Below are 18,019 nucleotides of genomic sequence, written 5' to 3'. Positions count from 1 at the left end.
GCTGGAAAAGAATGTAATGGCCTTACCACTTACTTTTCCTAAGATTTTGATAACCATTTTTTATGGTTTTTCCCCATCAAGGCCAGACTTCTCAAGAGAAACCAGCTGGATTCTTCGTTGATGAGCTTACCCCTCTCGTCTCACCATTGAGACGACTGCCACAGTGGTTCAAAAGCCTTTTTGAATTCAAACAGAAATATCCAAGCAAATCTTGTTAACTAATAGCCATATGCGCGACAAATTTGAGCCAGACTTCAATAAATCAATCACGTCAAAATAGCTTCTTATTGTTTTTGTAAGGAAGAAGACTGTTGAGATGGTTATGCTCACTTCTCTCAATACCTGATAAGCTTTTTTGACCACCATGGTGAGACGGGTGAGACGAGACGAGAGGAGACTTGAAACAATGTCGGAAAAGTCATGTTACACAAACAGTACTAGACATTGTTAAGCCGGTGAAGCTTCCCTGTTAGAAGTATGAATGCCCTAAGCCGTGGAAATTTGGAGCCTTTGGAAATTTGACGCCTCATACTCAAGCCAAAGAAGGATTATCCCTGCTTGACAATTGCACTGAATCAGGTCTTCATTCCAACAGAATTTGATTGAGAGGATTTCAACGATAAAGTAGCCAGTAAGGTATCTATATATGTCTAGGCAACCCAACTTCCTATGAGCTGTAAATGTTAGCTGCTTTCTACTCTTAGTTTCTACTCTGATACAAAATATCCCGTTTGCTTCCATGGAATTCACAATATCCTAACATGGCGCAGCCGACTAAGTGGAACCATCATCCATATCGTTCCCAGATCACCGCATTCAATTGTGTTCCTCCTTCAGACTTAACATATCTTCCACGGTTGATTACCACGCGTGTCCGTGCTCACGTTTGTATATCGACCACACAACACGCCACGGTGTCCTCTGGCTCAAGTTATCCTCCATCCTCCAGGATCAATGTCGCCCTGTGTTTAATATCTATGCAATGTGGTTACGAGGTCACGCTGATGAGGGGACTTGTTGTGGGAGAAGACGAATGAACATTTGAGTGGAAATCTTCTTGCGTTTCAGACATGGCGCAGTCGGTAGGATGTATCTTTTGGGAAGAGATCACTTTGTAATTGTGACAGATCACAAACCCCTTTTGGGAATAGTGAAGGGCACAAATCTCGATGCTATTCAAAATCCACGACTCCAACGAATTGTAGAGAAATTATCCCCGTATGTGTTCACCATGGAATGGGTGAAGGGAAAGACCCACTATATCCCTAACGCCTTAAGCCGCGCTTCTGTTTGGGGACCAGAATTAGAATCAGAGATTGACGTGCGCGAGATTGTTGTCTCGCAGATCTCAGTAATAACTGAAGATGGATTTTCAGGAAATGTTCCTCGAACGGCTAGTTTTTAAACTAATGCGGCCTGTTGTGATGAATCGTATTCGGACCTTTACCAAGCTGTGAGAACAAAGAGAACGCTACAACAACTTCAAAGAGATCACCCTGGACATTTATATCGAAAAGAGTGGGATCGCTGGAGTGCAGATTCCAGTGGACTTGTCGTTCTTGATTCTACTAGGATTCTTGTACCGTCTTCAACCAGAAAGGAAATGCTAAAACGATTGCATTTTGCTCATCAAGGCATCGGAAGGACTAAATCAAGAGCTCGGGGAACCTTATTCTGGCATGGAATGATGAATGATGTCGGTCAAATGATACATGCCTGCGACAAATGCCAGACTCAAAGACCAGGCCAAACAAAGGAACCTTTGAAAACTGATGCTGCAACCGAATTTCCATTTCAGTCGGTCAGCATGGATTTGTTTGAGTTTGGAGGTCAACATTTTTTGGTATTCGTCGACCGATACACAGGCTGGCCTCAATTGGACGCTTATCGAAAATGTCCAAATACAGGACAAGTGATTCAAAGTTTGAGAAGGTTCTTCAGCTCACATGGAATTCCATTCACTTTACGTAGTGTTTCTGGACCCCAATTCCGCTCACAAGAGTTCAAAAAGTTTTGCTCCGAGTTTGATATTGAACATTTTGTTTCATCAGCCCACTATCCCCAATCAAATGGGCATTCGGAAGCTTGTGTTAAAGCAATGAAGGATAGGGTGAAGAAACATTGGAAATCAAAAGGCGGACTGGATCAGAACGAATTTGACAAGGCAATTCTTGAATGGAGGAACACTCCTCGCCAAGACGGTTTATCACCGGCACGATGGCTTTATGGTCGCCAGTTACGAACCATGATGCCTGTTTTACCTTGTGCACTACTGAAAATTGGTCATCGTCGTATTACCTAAGGTGAATTAAATCGTGCCCAACAATACCAAAACCAGAAGAAGGCGTATATGATGGGCATTCACGAACCTTATTCACATTAAAGATTGGAACAAAAGTTCGCATTCAAGATCCGCAAACAGGTCGTTAGAAAAAAGTTGGGGAAATTTTGCGGGTTCAAAATAATGAAAGGTCTCACGTTGTTCTATGTGAGGGGAAAAAATATCTCCGTAACAGACGTTTCCTTAAACCTGTTTATGCTTTTAGTGATGATGGTTATACAGAACAGGAAAACGCGATTGGTAAAGGAACCCAAGACAACATAAAGCGTCAAGTCCGTCATAGGAATCGAGTCCGAAATTCCACAGATCGATTTTGTTTTGTCAAATAATCTGAATCAACAAGATCTTTGACTCCCAAGGCGGGGAATTGTATAATATATATGCTTTGTGGTTACGAGGTCTTACTGTGATGAGGGGACTTGCTTTGGGAGAAGAGGAATGAATATTCAAGTTGAAATCTTCTAGCGTATCAGACACCCTGAAACCAGACAAATTGGTAACATCTTGTACACTGGCCGAATTTCGTTCATGTAATACTGGGTTTACCTTATTCTATTCATCGAACCATATGGAGAACTTTCCCATCGCCAAACTGCACGGATACCTTTGATCATTCCTGGATTTAAAGCTCCAACAGATCCTTATGACGAAATCTCGAGACGACACTACTGTCCTTGGCGAGGACGGATGCGTTGCCAAACTCCATGAGATTTTCATCGAACAAATCCCTCTGCTCACAAGGCGATACAACTTTTTCCGTTGTGATCAACCTCCGGGTGAGAAGTTCAGCAATTGGTATCTCCGCCTACAGATCAAGGGTAAGGAGGAAGAATTGTCATCCATTGGAGAAGATGAACTGTACATTCTTTGCCCGGTCACTGGCAGTTCAGATCGGCAATTACGGGAAGAATTTCTACGTCAGCAAGATCCTTCTCATGAGACTCTCTATTGTATAGCGATGGCTTGGGAATTTGCTAATGCTGTCGAATCCGCGATTTCTTCCAGCCATTCGTCTGCAACTATACCTGCTACTTCTTCCTACAAAAAATCGAAATCCGAATCCAGAGGCGGGTTCTTTGAATCGCGTTTAATTCATTTGACATTTGAATTAGTGCATGAATTAGTTCACGGCCACACTTTTGCGTTCTTTGAATCAAGTCTAAATTTGTTTGCGACTAATTCATGCACTAATTCGTTGGCTGAACTAGGCGGCAAGAATTGACCTAGGGCAATTCGCTGGTAACTAAACATTTATTAGCTGGGATTCAAAGAACGCGAAAAAGTTCGTGAACTAAGTCATTGCTAACTAACGGTAAACTAGTCTATGAATTAGTGCATGAACTAGACGCGATTCAAAGAACTGGCCTCAGGAAATCTAGGTCCCAGAAGAAGTCACATTCCAGTTCTATCTCATATGAATGCTTGGGTTGCGGTAAATCTTCCCACCCAGGAGGTCCCACCCGCCAACACTGTCCAGCCAAGAACACAGTTTGTCACACGTTTGCCGTCTGCAAGGGCAGAAATATATGGCGTGGTCGTTCGAAATCCAGAGGTCGACCTTCCTCTGATTATTCCAAGATCATTAATTCTTCATCAATTCATGTCAAAATGGTCAAGGCTCGTCCCACTCCTACCGTATCTGTGGACTTTCACCCACGGACTGGAACCCCATTCCAGATGGTTATTCTACCGGATACAGGAGCAACAGAGACGTTGATCTGCAGAGATCTGGTTCGCACCTATGGGATATAAGTGGATGGATCTCAAAACCGTTCAATTTTCGTTGCCAATAATACAAAAATGGAGTGCCACAGGGCAGTTCAACTTGAGATCACTCACCTGAGGAAGTATTCAACAACAGTCTGGGCATCTGTCTCTGCACATATCCATGACCAGATTCTTCTTTCAGGGCGCTCAACGATTGATCTTGGGATGTTAACTCCAACATTCTCATATCTTCCTGATGATATTCCGTCCGTCACCAAGGTTGATATTCGTTCTGCTTCTTCAAATCCCTGGGAGGACAAGGTCCAAGACAAGCTTCATTGTCTCATGGACATATTCTCCTCCGTTTTTGAGGCATCTGAGGTACTCAAACCGATGAGAGGTACACCAATGGCCATTAACCTCAGAGTAGATATTCCTATCAAGCCCACTCACGTCAATGTTGCTCGGAGCATTCCCTATGCGTGCAGCAAAAACACGTAGAAAGAATTAAACGTCATGGTCATATCGGGAATCATTGAACGTGTTTCCGATCCTTCTGACTGGACCAGTCCAAGTCTTACGGTCCCAAAGCCGAATGGATCCGTCCGTCTCGTGGTTGACTTCACCTCACTCAACAAGTATGTCAAACGTCCAGTCCATCCATTTTCTTCTGTCATGGACATTTGAACCTCGATTCCTCCTTCATCCGAATGGTTTGTCGTCTTGGACGCAGTCAAAGGTTACTCTGGCAGGTGGAACTTGACAAATCATCCAGGCATCTGACGACATTGCTAATGCCCTTCGGGCGCTTTCGTTATTGCCAAGTGCTCATTGGACTCAACCCTTTGGGTGACGAATTTTACGCATGAGGAGATCAGGCCCTGTCCACTCTTGTTGGAGTCCGCAAGATCGTCAATGACATCCTTGTCTGCGGTGACTCCTGCGAGGATCTCCTGACAAAAACAGAGGCCGTTCTCTCACGATGTCAGCAACACGGCATCACCTTATCCAAGACGAAGGTACAAGTTGGCTTGTCCGTGAAATTTGCCTGATTCATAATTGGCAGGGATCGCGTTCGTCCGGATCCTGCCAAAATAGCCTCAATTTCTGAATTTCCGGTCCCAACCAACGCCACGGACCTCCGGTCATTCTTGGGATTGGCCAATCAACATTGTATTTCAATAGCCTCCAGATCACCAAGTTGCATTCGATTCAATCAAGTCTATCCTTACCAATTCTCAAGGTCCTGTTCTCGCCCACTTTGATCCCTCTTTGCCAACACTTTTCCTCACCAAAGCCTCCCGTCTGAAAGGCCTGGGATATGCTCTTCTTCAGACATAAGCCAACGGTCAATCCAAGTTGATCTTATGCGGTTCCAGATATCTGTCTGATGCCAGAACCAGATACGCTGTATGCAAGATTGAGGCGCTGACTGTCCAATGGGCCATCCAACGCTGTCGTATTTATCTGTTTAGAATGCCTTTCACTGTGATCACCAATCACAAGCTTCTTCTAGGCATTTTCAAGCGATCCAATCTGTCCTCCATGGACAATCCACTTCCTCAGCGGATTCTAATCAAGCTGTTTGGGTACACTTTTGAGACCACATGGATACCAGTCAAAAGTCATCACATTGCTGACACGCTCTCCCGCCACCCAATCATTGACCATTAACAATTCTCGGATGACAGCTCCACAGAAATGTGGCTGGCCGCCATTCAGATCTATTTCACTTTGTCTTCCAATTCAGCTCTTGATACATTATCTAAAAATGCTACGGATGACATCAATTATCAGGCTGTGGTTTCAACACTTCTCTCTGGCCAGTCACCCAAATCCTTACCTCAAAGTCACACATCCAAATTCCTTTCCAAACAATGGGGTGATTTATCTTTCGTCAAGGACACGGGCCTCCTCATTCTCCGAGGCCACCGGATCGTTTTTCCGGCCAAGTCCCGTTTGGACGTTTTGTCTAGTCTCCTAACCTCTCACCCAGGCATTCGTGGTACCTGCGCGTTAGCCCGTAGCATTTACTTCTGGCCCCGCATGTACAACAATATTGAACAGGTGGTTAGCTCAGGTTCTACATGTCAACTACGTCTTTCGAGTCAACAACATGAACCCCTGGTCCATTCCACGTCCTCCCGACCATTTGAGGCCATTTCCGTGGATATCTTTGAGAGTACCAGTGCGCACACGCACTACCTCATCATGGCCCATCGGTTCTTGGGATGGCTCTGCATCGCCCGCTTGTCCTGGATGGACACAAAGACCGTCACAGACATCCTGCGGGATTGGTTTGTGGATTACGTGATTCCCCAATTCATTTGCTACGACGGAGGACCCCAATTTCGTTCGGACTTCCAAGATTTCTGCCGTGATATACACATTACTCATCAATTATCCTCCACCTATCATCCAGCCTCAAATGGTCACGCCGAATCCACGGTCAAATCCATGAAGATGCTGCTCCAAAAACACAGTAATAATTGGCGCCAGTTCCTGCCCAATGGCTCTTTGACCACCGACTTCGCACACAGGTTCCTGGCCATCCTGCCTCTTACAATCGTCTTTCTGATGGCGATTTTCCGGCGGCCCTTTCGAAACGCGAAGCGGACAAGCGAAAGATCCAGGACACTTCAATACCCATTTGTCTATTCTCCCACCACTTTTTCCCCAGCCAACTTTGCAGCCAACTCTTGGAGATCCTCTCGGAATGATTGCTTTTGAGCCTCTCTGAACCAAAAATTTTCTGACGCACAAAGCTCCTTTATGATCAAAGGGATGGTCTAAAATGTTTTTGTCCTTGTAGACGAGTTTTTAGGTCCTTTCAATCTAGGCGCCTTCATTTTAATTTTGAGCAATTCACAAAATCTCAAAACCCAAGCGGTGATTTGAGTGAGTTTCGACTAAATGCTCACCTGGTCCAACAATTGACCAATGGGTTGTTTTTGCGTATCGCACACCAATATTTCTGGACAAGCTAACCCTTGCTCTTCAGGTCTGTTGATGCCCATCATTTCTGGTGTCCTTGCCCTTACACTTTGAACCGGCCACTGATTTTTGCTCTGACACGAGAAAGTTGGACCACGCCACCACAGAGCACTCGATACAAGTTCCTCTATTTTCTTTCCTCTTGATGCGAAGTCTGCCGGGTTTTCTTCCCCTGGACAAAACCACCATTGTTGTGGGGATGCAATGTCTACAACAGCCTTGATTCTATTGCCTACCCATTGACGCCAACTTTGAGGACCTCTCTGAATCCTTAACAAATTCAGCAAGGAGTCGGTGAAATAGGAGCATCTCAATGAATGGACTGACAATGCATTTGAGACGTATTGGCCTGCTCGTGCAGCGCACAAAGCTCCCAGTAGTTCCAACCTGGCTATTGAAAGGTGGTCTCTTTGAGGTACTGCTCTCGTCTGGCTAAAAACCAATGTTGATGTTCGTATTCTACCTTCAGTTTGGCAGAGGAAATAAACAGCAGTCCAATAGGCTTGTTTGGATGCGTCGCCAAAGATGGCAAGTTCAGATTGGGAGTTGTCATCCCATCCCAATCAACGAGGGACCACAATGCTTTGAAGTATGTGTGTTTGAGTAACCAAATAGATCCATGATCCAGCAATCTTTTTGTTAGAAGGTCATCCCAACCGAGACCCAAAATCCAAAACTCTTGCATGATCAGCTTGGCCAATAATGTAAACGGGGAAACAAGTCTCAAAGGATCATATATACTGGCAAGGGTTTCGAGGACACTTCGTTTGGTTGGGAAACTATCCACCGATTTGCATTGTTTGTTCATAAACTTGAAGCCGATTGTATCATTGGTGGGATTCCATTCAAGCCCCAAAGTGGATGCTCCGCCTTTGTGGGCCTCAAGCACCTCCTTCCTATTGGAAGCGAACTTATGGGCTTGAAAGCCACCCAAAGCGAAAAGATCCACTACTTCTTTTAAAATGGACCTTGCATCTTCTACGGTATTGGTGGTGGTGGAAGTATCATCCATGTAAACATTTTTTCGAATTTTGGTTGCCGCCCTAGGGAAGGCTTGTTGATGCATTTCAGCCGTTCAATGGGAACACCAGATGGCTTGAAACGGTGATGAATTTATTCCAAATGTCACGTCAGTCATTCGGAACAAATCTGCCTGACGAGATTGGTCAAAATCACGCCAAACGTAGCGTAGAGCATCCCGATCTGAATGAAGCCCGATTGAAAGGAACATCTTGGATATGTCTACGATTATTGCCACCCTTTTCAGTCCAATTTAATGATTTTTTTGGAAAGTTTATCCTTTCTTGACGAATTCATAACCACTCTGCGTTTTTTGTGGGAGAGCTTGCTTTCAAAATAGGATGGGTCTCCAGAGTGTAGATAAATTGGCCATCCTGGGGCCACCATTCGCTCTCAGGAACTCTTTCAGACGTGCCTTGTTCGTTCATATCTGAATATGCCTTATTGAGAAGATCACGATGTTATCTAGTATTTCTCCGTTCAACACTGACCATGACTCCTTTGGCTCGTGCCAGGTTATGGGACAACACGGGTCGAGGATCCTCTTTCCATAAAAGTCCAGTGCTCCATTTTCTCTTCAGTGAATCGTACTTCTGCACATTGGCCATCAGATTGATGGCTTTTTCCTCCTCGAATGTGAGTGAATTGTCTTGTTGAGTGATTCCCAAATGTTCCTGGCACCAAAAACAGCTTAGATCAATCGGGGACCGTTGTTAGGTCAACATTATGGCATACGTGATCATCGGGAGGTGCTGCTTTGGTGCTAAAGTGGGGCTCAAATCTGAGTGGGCTCCATATAAAACCCAACCCAATTTTGTTTCTTGGGTGGCTGGCTCTTTGAGGAGTCCCACCTGTTGATTTCCAGTGCATAAGTGCGTAAATAAAGGTTCTCCAATCAGGAAATCAGGATGTCAATAGATTGGTCCTCTTTAGAGGGGCATTCTTCGCTGAACACAATATATTTTATGTGCTGGTATGTTTTTGGGTCAAAATTGATACGCTCGAGGGGTTTGGCGGTATTTTGGACGGTCGTGGCTGACACTACATTGGAGACAAAACGTCCATCTAAAGATTCTTTTTGAAAGCGAACGTTTATTTCTTGAGTTCTCCGGGATTGTCCTCCGCTCGCGACACTTATTTGTAAAATCTTGCGGGGGCCATCAAGGACTCGGCGGCCGAATCTAACAGAAATCTGGCAATGACTTTTTCACCATGTGATATCCCGGTGATGAGCGTACACAACACACCACTATGAGGACTCCGGACAAACCCAATGCAAGTGCGCAAAATCCCGTGAGTGTGACCTCCAATGCTAGGTTTCGGAAAGGTGATTGCGGGCTCAGACACAGGCTCAAGCTCTCCAAATGAGTTGACAATCTCTATTTAAAACATTTGGGAGTGCAATAGTTTAGTTATGATGGCTTGATAAATCCATCGTGTGAGGTCATGTCTTTTAATCGATATCCCGCCATCTATCAAATGTCCATAGTACTCTTCATTCTCCCTCACTTCTACTCACCATTGTTCTACCTTTTGTTCCCCACCAATAACCTAATCACTTCTTCAGTTACCATTCAATAATATACATCCCTTCCCCGAATCCAATCCGGCTCTCTCCACTTATTTCATTCCCCCACAATTTTGATTTTATTGCTTTATGAAATTCTAGCCCACATAAAAAGTTTACATACCTAAAAACATTATAAAAGCTAAAATTTTCAAAAACCTACCCAATGTAAGTTGGGAGCACATTAAGTTAGCTCTTGAATATAAATTATGATATCATCTATTTCACCTTTACTTAGTTACATGGAATTTAGTGGTCCAAATTTCATCGGTTTTAGCCTCAAAATGCCCCGGTTATATGTTAATTCAATTTCCCAAAGAATTAATATCGATTTTCAAAATCACAAATACAAAATATTATTTTTCCTCTTCTTACATTGTCTTATAATAGCTAAAAATGCTGTATAATGTTACTTAAAACACACTAAAAGTGTAATCTTTGAAAATTTGCTTTACAATCATCATGTGTACACTTAGTTATGCATTCACTTGAATTCTGAAGACAATACATAAAACAAACAACGTTTCAGATTTTGTCGTTACTTGAAGACTTTGTTGAAACTGATTGAAAATAGCGTCTTTAAGGTTTCATTGACATTTGTGAAATTTTCAGTGACCACTCAACGAAATGTACCTTGGACGCTTTTAAAAATGAATTTTGAAAAATCTGCTTTTTTGAGGGTTTTAGATATGGTTGTACAAGGTTTTAAGTTAATTTGAATTTATGCAAGTAATGGAAAAATAATCTTCACTTTTGCGATAGTGAAAATCGATATTATATCTTTGGGAAATTGAATTAACATATAACCGGGGCATTTTCGGGCTAAAACCGATAAAATTTGGACCACTAAATTCCATGTAACTAAGTAGCGGTGAAATAGATGATATCGTAAATTACATTCAAGAGCTAACTAAGTATGATCCTAATTTACATTGAGTAGGTTTTTGGAAAATTTTAGCTTTTATAATGCTTTTGGGTATGTGAGTTTTTTATATGAACTAGAATTCCATAAAACAATCAAGTTAAAGTTGTTCCCTTGACTTTTTGGGGGTAGAAAAATGCCAATTTGTGTTTGGGAATTTCTCTGGAACCTTGATAGGGCTTTTTGAACACCGTGTGGTCCCTTCTGCTTCATTAGGTGCCAACTTTGCCTGTTTTAACAAGACGCCCAGGAATGATTCGCAACTGATGTCTGACCCCCAAGGGAAGAGAAGAGTTCGTCTTTGATCTGCGAATATCCTTGGAGGAGAGAGGTTCGATTATGCTCTAATTTTGGCATCTCTATGATCCGATTGACCATTGTTTTTACTTGCAAAGTTGGGTCCTCATATACTACTTTCAATTGCTTTAACGCTTTATTGTAGTTGTCGCCAATTTTGGGTAAGTATTGGATGAGGTGCAAAGCTTGTCCTCCTAACACGCGTTTGAGCTCCTGGAGGAGTTCGACAGGACTCTTCCCGATTTCCAATAGCCTGGTTTCCGCACGATTCCATAGTAGCCGAAAGGCTGGAAATTCCAGCGGATCTTCCCCCAGAACGGGCGAATATCATTAGTCACATTGTATTGGATACCTATTATGGCGGCCAATTGGGTGGTGTTATTGCTCCCTCCATCGGACGAGTTGTTAGTGTTAGCAATTAAAAGAATGGATACTGAGGACAATAGGTTGCCAATTGATTGTTGCAATGGCCTCAAGGTTGTTTAGTTAGCATCAATAGAACTGGATTCAGGATCGTCTTGAGATTAATCGATGTATTGTAGATATATATGTGAGTTAGTACTCTATTACTCCCATTCTTGGCAATGCTCCTGGCTAAGCTAATGGAAATGCATAATAGGAAAATAATGCCTTCCAATTTTTAACTACTACAACAGTATCAATCTTGTGGGGAAAACATGACTCACGCCTTTATGAAATTTGATACTTGGGACGCAAAAGGTATGCTTGAAAAGTCAAAATAAATACATTCAACGTGCGGATTTCGAATCTGGACAAAGTTAAGGTTTCACAAATTAGGTTACGCTGCAAATTCAATCTGGCTTCTTTGAAAAATCGAACGTAAGAAAAACGACTTGTTTACTTTGGTTTTATTCTTTCGGTGTTATTTGAAACTGTCTTCGAAAACGTGTCAAAAATGAAAATCTTCGACGGTGTGTGATTTATCCTTGAAGTGTTTTCCACATATTTAGCGACTTTCAAAATACTTACAGAGTATAAATTTCAAATGTACATGTATTACCTTCTGTTGGAGTACATATCATTTAAGACATCTAAATCTTCACACCTAAAACTGACATCCTTTCCTCAGCTAAGCTAATGATGAAGAATAAAGTCATGGGTGAATATGGAGAGAGTTGAGAAATTTGGTGCAACGTACTCAAGCCAACCGAAGATTTCGCTCTGAGTCAGGTCTTTTAGTTCAACGGAATTTGAATGAAAAGACATCAAAAATAAAGCACAGCAAATAGAACGACATTTAAAACCTTAATAGTTAATGTATTTATCAAGCACAATTTCCAGCCCCGAGCTTCCTTCTTTAGCATATACCGTATGACATTAAAAAATGAACATTTCTGTTAAGATTGCCTTAACGTTTCAAGTCTTCTCTAATAATTAAATGCCACTCTGGAGCATGAAAAAAGAAACAAATAACGAGTATTTTGTTTAGGTTGTTACAAATACATAATCTTCAAATGTAATGGGATGAATTGCATTCTTATTTCGAAAAAAGGAACGAATTATTGTAATTTAATTACTTGTTATTTCGTTACTGCTACCCTGGTAAAATAATGGTTAAAGAGTGACCGTGAGAACCTGTCTTTTTAACCATAGGTGGTGAACGAACGTATTGGGGATGGTATGAAATAGATGAAAAGAAAGATTGGAAGAAAAATAACATGGGGTCATATTCGAGTTGCCATAGCCCTTCCAGTAAATCTTAATTTCATGTACGAGCTATAGGTACAAAATTAAGGAGTAAGGACACAATGTTGGCACCAACACAATAAATCATCCGGGGTTTTGGATACTCTATTTCTTCTTCTGAGTTTGTTTCAGTGAAGAAGGTCAACCGATGGCTTTGGTTGGTTTATCACTGGGTTGTAAAGTTCTTTGATGCATTTCCAGGCTCGCCATGACACTCGAGCTGATGAAAAGCGAAGGTATTGACGGAGAAAGTTTGGTTTGCCAACAAGTTTAACGTTGGAATTCCACCGTTTGAAAACCGGATCTTGAACAATCACCGATGTACTAGGTGGCAATAACTTTAGAGGCCATGATAACCAGACATACTGGATTTCCCGTTTTCAGTCATTCAAGAACAGATTGTTTTGATTGGTTAAACCTTATGTCAGCCTCTAGAGACACAAGCAGATATGAATCACGGCCCCACTGATGAAGACGGCATCATCCCCAGGGCCGGTTAAAACCGCAGATAAATATGGTATTTAATGAAACCAAATTTACATAAAAATCAACCGAATTTGCACAAAAAAATTACAAATAAACTTTCCAAAACATATGCATCAACTCGTTCTGGGGGTCTGTAAGGGCTATTTTTCCCCTGCATATCAGACAACTTGTAAATGAAAAGGAAAATTATATCATAATATCTTCCAGCTCTCTCTAAGTAGCAGGTTTTTGCCATGTCTATAGTGTGTCCTGCCCAGATCAGTAGGACCCGGAAATGAAATTCCTTTTGAGGAACAAATCACTAAAAAATATTTTAGAAAAACAAAGATATAAGCCTGCTTAAAAGCAAAAAAGACAACATTAAACTAGCTTTGCAAAAGTTTGAAGCAATTTTACAAATGTTTCAATACATTTCATTTTACAACCTTAAGAATCAAAGGCCCCAAAGATGTCTCCAAGCTTAGACCCCCAAATTAACACCCTAAACCATGCAGCAGGTTTCCAGATCAGATTTGGTTCTTCTGGGTGAAGAGACCTCTAAAATGCAAATATTTTGACATTTGCTCTTTTGTGTGTAAAGTATTGAGATTCTAGTTACATTTTCAGGAAAAGCTTAAGCTTTTGCCAATAGAACAAGCAAGAATAATCTAAGAATTAAACAGCAAGTACTTTCTTGCGACAAACCCAGAAGATTGGTACAATGCAGTATTTAAAGAAGGCGCAGAATCCTTAACAATTCGTCTTCAAAAATATCCGTGGTGCTTCTTCGACAACGCTACCATGTTCTGAAAGGCCGTGAAGTCGTTAAAAGGACTATTGGAAGATGTAACTTTGCAAGAAAAGAAACGCCAAGCCAGGGTTTCAAAAAATGGCGGATCTCCCAAAAGTAAGTCTCCCTACCTTAACCTTACCCAAAGTCTTATGCTATCGGTAGCAAGGGTCCCTACCCTGTGGGACATGGTTATAAGGACCCCTACCCCTGCTAGGCTTGAACTAAAGGTTCCCTAACCATACAGGGCTATGTTACAACTGTTTTACAAATATCCACATGTATGTGTTCCACTTTGATGGAAGAACTGAAAAAGTCCCCACCCCGTTCCCCCTCTTTCTAAAAAACAGACATTGACTAACAAGCATGGCCACTTAGATAGCCTCCTGAGTTGAAAGACTTTTTCTGTGATAAACTCTGAGAGGTTCAGAAGGTGAACTACACTTTTCAGCTGATATCACTCACTCACATTTTTGACGTGGTAAAAACCTTCATACACCTCTACATCCACTGAAAACTATGAAGCTTAGTTATTCTCTCTGAGAAGCAATGTTTCAAAGTAGTTTAAATAGCATAATCTTCACACTGGGCTAACATATCTGCAACTCTGTTAATTTACATTCCACAATCTCGAAAATGCGTTGCAAAGACCAAACACTCCTCTAATGTTTTTTTTTATTCCTCGATGGTCAGCTTACCCATCTCGTCTCACTAATGAGACGAATGACACGTTGAATAGACTTTTTAAAGGTTGGCAGAAATATCCAAGCGAATTTTGTTAGCTCTTCTGTACAAAAGCCTTCAATGGGAGCAATAATTCAATAAAAGCTATAAGATCAAAAGTGCCTCTCATGCTTTTGCAAGATATAGAAAACTGCTGACATAAATTCGCGTATTTCTCTCAAAATGTGATAAGGCTTTTGACCACCGTGGTGAGACGAGAGGAGAGGAAACGACGATTGTATCCAAGAATCCAGCTATGGTCAAGTCATCGTGGGGTAATTCGCTTCTTCTTGCTACCAAGAGGTCTTTGGAAGAGAAAAGCATCTTCAGCCAAGCCACTTGAAGGACTGTTTTCTTGTTTTTTTGAAAATTAGGTGTCGTACTGATCTACTTGAAATAGTAAATAATGATATAGGCCATCAACACTGTGGCTTCCTGATGTCCAAATTTTATCTTGAGAGTCACGTACCTACATCTGTTCGATGTCATCCCTAATCGCACGCAGACAGTACAATCTAACTCAAAAACTGTCAAGGCGGCATTTTTGTACTTCGACCGGCAATGCTAGAGATCTTAGAGATAAAAGTTGCTATCAAATCGATGAATCAAGCTATGGTCAACAGGTAAAACTCGTTTTCATCCACAGTCATAACAGGTGCTTTAGGTAAACATGATCTGGACTCGAACAAGCACAGAGAGAAAGTTGAAATGGCGAAATCCACTTTCTCTTTTCCTTTCCTGAAAACTTTCTTTCTAGTTGGCGACATGGTCCATGGAATGAAAATGCGGCCAAAATTGACGATATTTCGAATTATGCGAAGATGTATCGAATTATGCGAAGATAAAAGAAAAACTCATCTGTCCAAGCGACTTCCCTACATGCTCCTATTTTTATCTTTGCCAAGTTGAAAATGGTGTAAATTTTCCGTACACGGTGATTTTCTGGCCACTGTAGGTATGAAAAATATAACAATAGAAAACACGCATGCCCTCGGAAATACCTGATATTCAGCTTTCCAGAGTTGAAAATATCAAAGTCCTGTAAAATGAGTACATATTCGTCAATTTTTCAAAAATCGAGAGCTGTACAATTTCCAAGAATTTTGGACATATTGTTGCAGTTTTCTCGTCTAGAGAGTGGCTCAAAAAGCTTTTCAAGATTCATTCACATTTATGGTATTTGTTTTTGGAGTTTTCAATATCTTACAAAATATGGGCCAACTGGACCTAAAAAAGATGCCTTAATTAAGTAAACGCTTTTTAAAATCATTTGTTCTTTTTTCAAATTGATGTAAGTAGTTTTTAATATTTTTTACGGGTTTCTAACAGATGCTTGGGAATGATTTCCCAGCAAGTCATGTTTGATTAAAAAAATGGTCCGACAACAAGTTTGAATTTGCCGCTCTGAAACATCCCTGAACGTAGGGTTGTTCAGGTATTGATTGCAAAATGCGAACAAAATCAAGCTTAAAACGCAAAAAGCGCTTATAAGGTTCATCTAAATCGTAGAATTGTCAGAGAGCTAGTGGCAAAAAGTTTAAACATGGCTGGGATCCTGTTAAAGACAAAACTCCGCCTTAAGATTCTATAAGATCTTGATGTCCCTCGAATTAGCTCGATGTGGAATGGTACAACTAATGCCCCTTCTATGGCTCAATGTGTGTTCAACTCCTGGGTTGTGACACAGGCTGTTGAAGTATCTGAACATGTAGATAATTATGTCGCTAGTATCTTCGTCAGAGACTGTACATGTATAGTGCCAAGGATTGGAGTTGTCCTGAATCTCTGGTTGAACTCTCTTGACCTATCAAAGCATTCTTTTCAACACACATTAAGCTTGGGAGCAATGAATATTACAAAAAGGTGCGGCCCTAAAATGGACCCAAGGGGAACACCTGGTTTGACATCATGTATGTCACGAAGTGATCCTTCAACCTTAGCTTTTGCCTCCTACCACAATTTTAACTTTACTCTATTTGCAAACCTTACTTTTGATACCAATCTAATGAGCCCTCTTCAAAAAAGGCCAAAACATAGTTTAGCAAACGCCTTCACTAAATCAAGATGGACTCCAACTGACTCATGACCCTTTAGATAAACTGTACATCTGATTCACATGCCTTATTAGTTGGGTAACCAAGCTCAAATATGTCCAAAACCAAGCATTTTAGCCGTAACTTCAACATTGCTGATGGCTTCACCATTGATCTTAAAAAAGAGAACAAAGTTCTTCATGTTTCTCTTAGAATTTGCATAGCCCCCTTACTATGCACGAAATATGGTTTACGTTCTGCACTGCACGGGGCGCTTTGTGAGTCAGCCACTACCTAAAAAAGGCAGGGTGGGCAATTTTGAGAATTAGTGTGACTTTTGGGCCTTTTGAGGTTGATGGGGAAGCCATTAACAATGTAGAGACTATGGCTAACATGCTTGGAGATCTGTTCTCCAGTGTGTTTTCAACCCCACTGAGTTCAGAAGCAACAGTTCATTGCTCTGAAGATGAGTCTGTTGAGATTGACAAGGTCAGTCAATTTGAGCGTTTAGATGATCTTGTAGTCACAGATCAAGATGCATTAGAGGCCATAAGGGACTTGATTCTTTCAAGTTCTCCTGGTCCTGATGGTGTAACATCTCAGTTTCTGATGAGATGCTCACTGGTTCTTGCTCCTGTTTACTCATACTTGATGCGTTGCATCTTGGATCACGGCATGTTTCCATCTTCACTAAAATTTGCTCACGTTGTTCCAGTTTTTAATGGGGGAGATAAGTCTCTTTCCAGTAATTATAGGCCGATTTCTCTCGCTTCGAATATTGCGAAGGTGTTTGAGAAGATCAAGAAGTCCAAACTTGATGAATTTCTTGAAGTCAAAGAAGTCCTTCCGCCTAGCCAGCACGGGTTCCGAGCACATTTTAGCACGGTTATCCAACTGATTGAGCATTTAGAGCAGGTCATTGAGGGACTGGAAAGGCACGACTCAGTTGATGTTGTGAATCTTGATTTTGCCAAGGCCTTGGATAAAGTAGATCATGGCCTTTTCTTGAATAGAATTTATGACACTGGGATCCAAGGCAAGGTTCATTCATGATAGGAAGCAAATTGTTAAGGTATCCCTTAGTGACATACATGGTTTCAAGTCAGGTGTTCCCCAGGGCTCCATCATTGAGACCACAGACCAAATACATACCAAAAACATATATGGGTTCAATTCTTCTTTTTGCCTGCTTTTAGTGCTGTTTAAAAGTCGTTTTTTCCGACTGCAAGTTCAATTACCAAGTACCCCCACCCCTGTAGAACTTAAACCAGTTTGAGGACATCAAGTAGACCTGAAGTCAGGTTGTGCTCTTTCAGAGAAAAGAAATCAGTGATAGCCGATATTCCGAGAAGGAAGCGGAACTGCTCTCATCTTCTGACGATTCAAAGAACAATTAACACTCCCAAGTCTTCAACAGCAGTGAGTTTTCATCATTATACTGCAATTGTTTAAG

General features: G+C 41.5%; 1 protein-coding gene across 1 annotated transcript; it reads left to right on the top strand.

Moving 5' to 3' along the window:
- Nucleotides 1-5,524: 5,524 nt before the first annotated feature.
- Nucleotides 5,525-8,003, top strand: LOC131892190 (uncharacterized protein K02A2.6-like). Its single transcript, XM_059241976.1, has 3 exons — nt 5,525-5,637; nt 5,740-6,530; nt 7,861-8,003. Exons 1-3 carry the CDS (start codon nt 5,525-5,527, stop codon nt 8,001-8,003), a joined length of 1,047 nt encoding a protein of 348 aa, XP_059097959.1.
- Nucleotides 8,004-18,019: the final 10,016 nt, after the last annotated feature.

This window comes from Tigriopus californicus, chromosome 12, assembly GCF_007210705.1.
Source record: "Tigriopus californicus strain San Diego chromosome 12, Tcal_SD_v2.1, whole genome shotgun sequence".
NCBI classification, from domain to species: domain Eukaryota; kingdom Metazoa; phylum Arthropoda; class Copepoda; order Harpacticoida; family Harpacticidae; genus Tigriopus; species Tigriopus californicus.
Note: the sequence above shows the minus strand (reverse complement) of the source record. Positions and strands in the feature narration are given on the sequence as shown.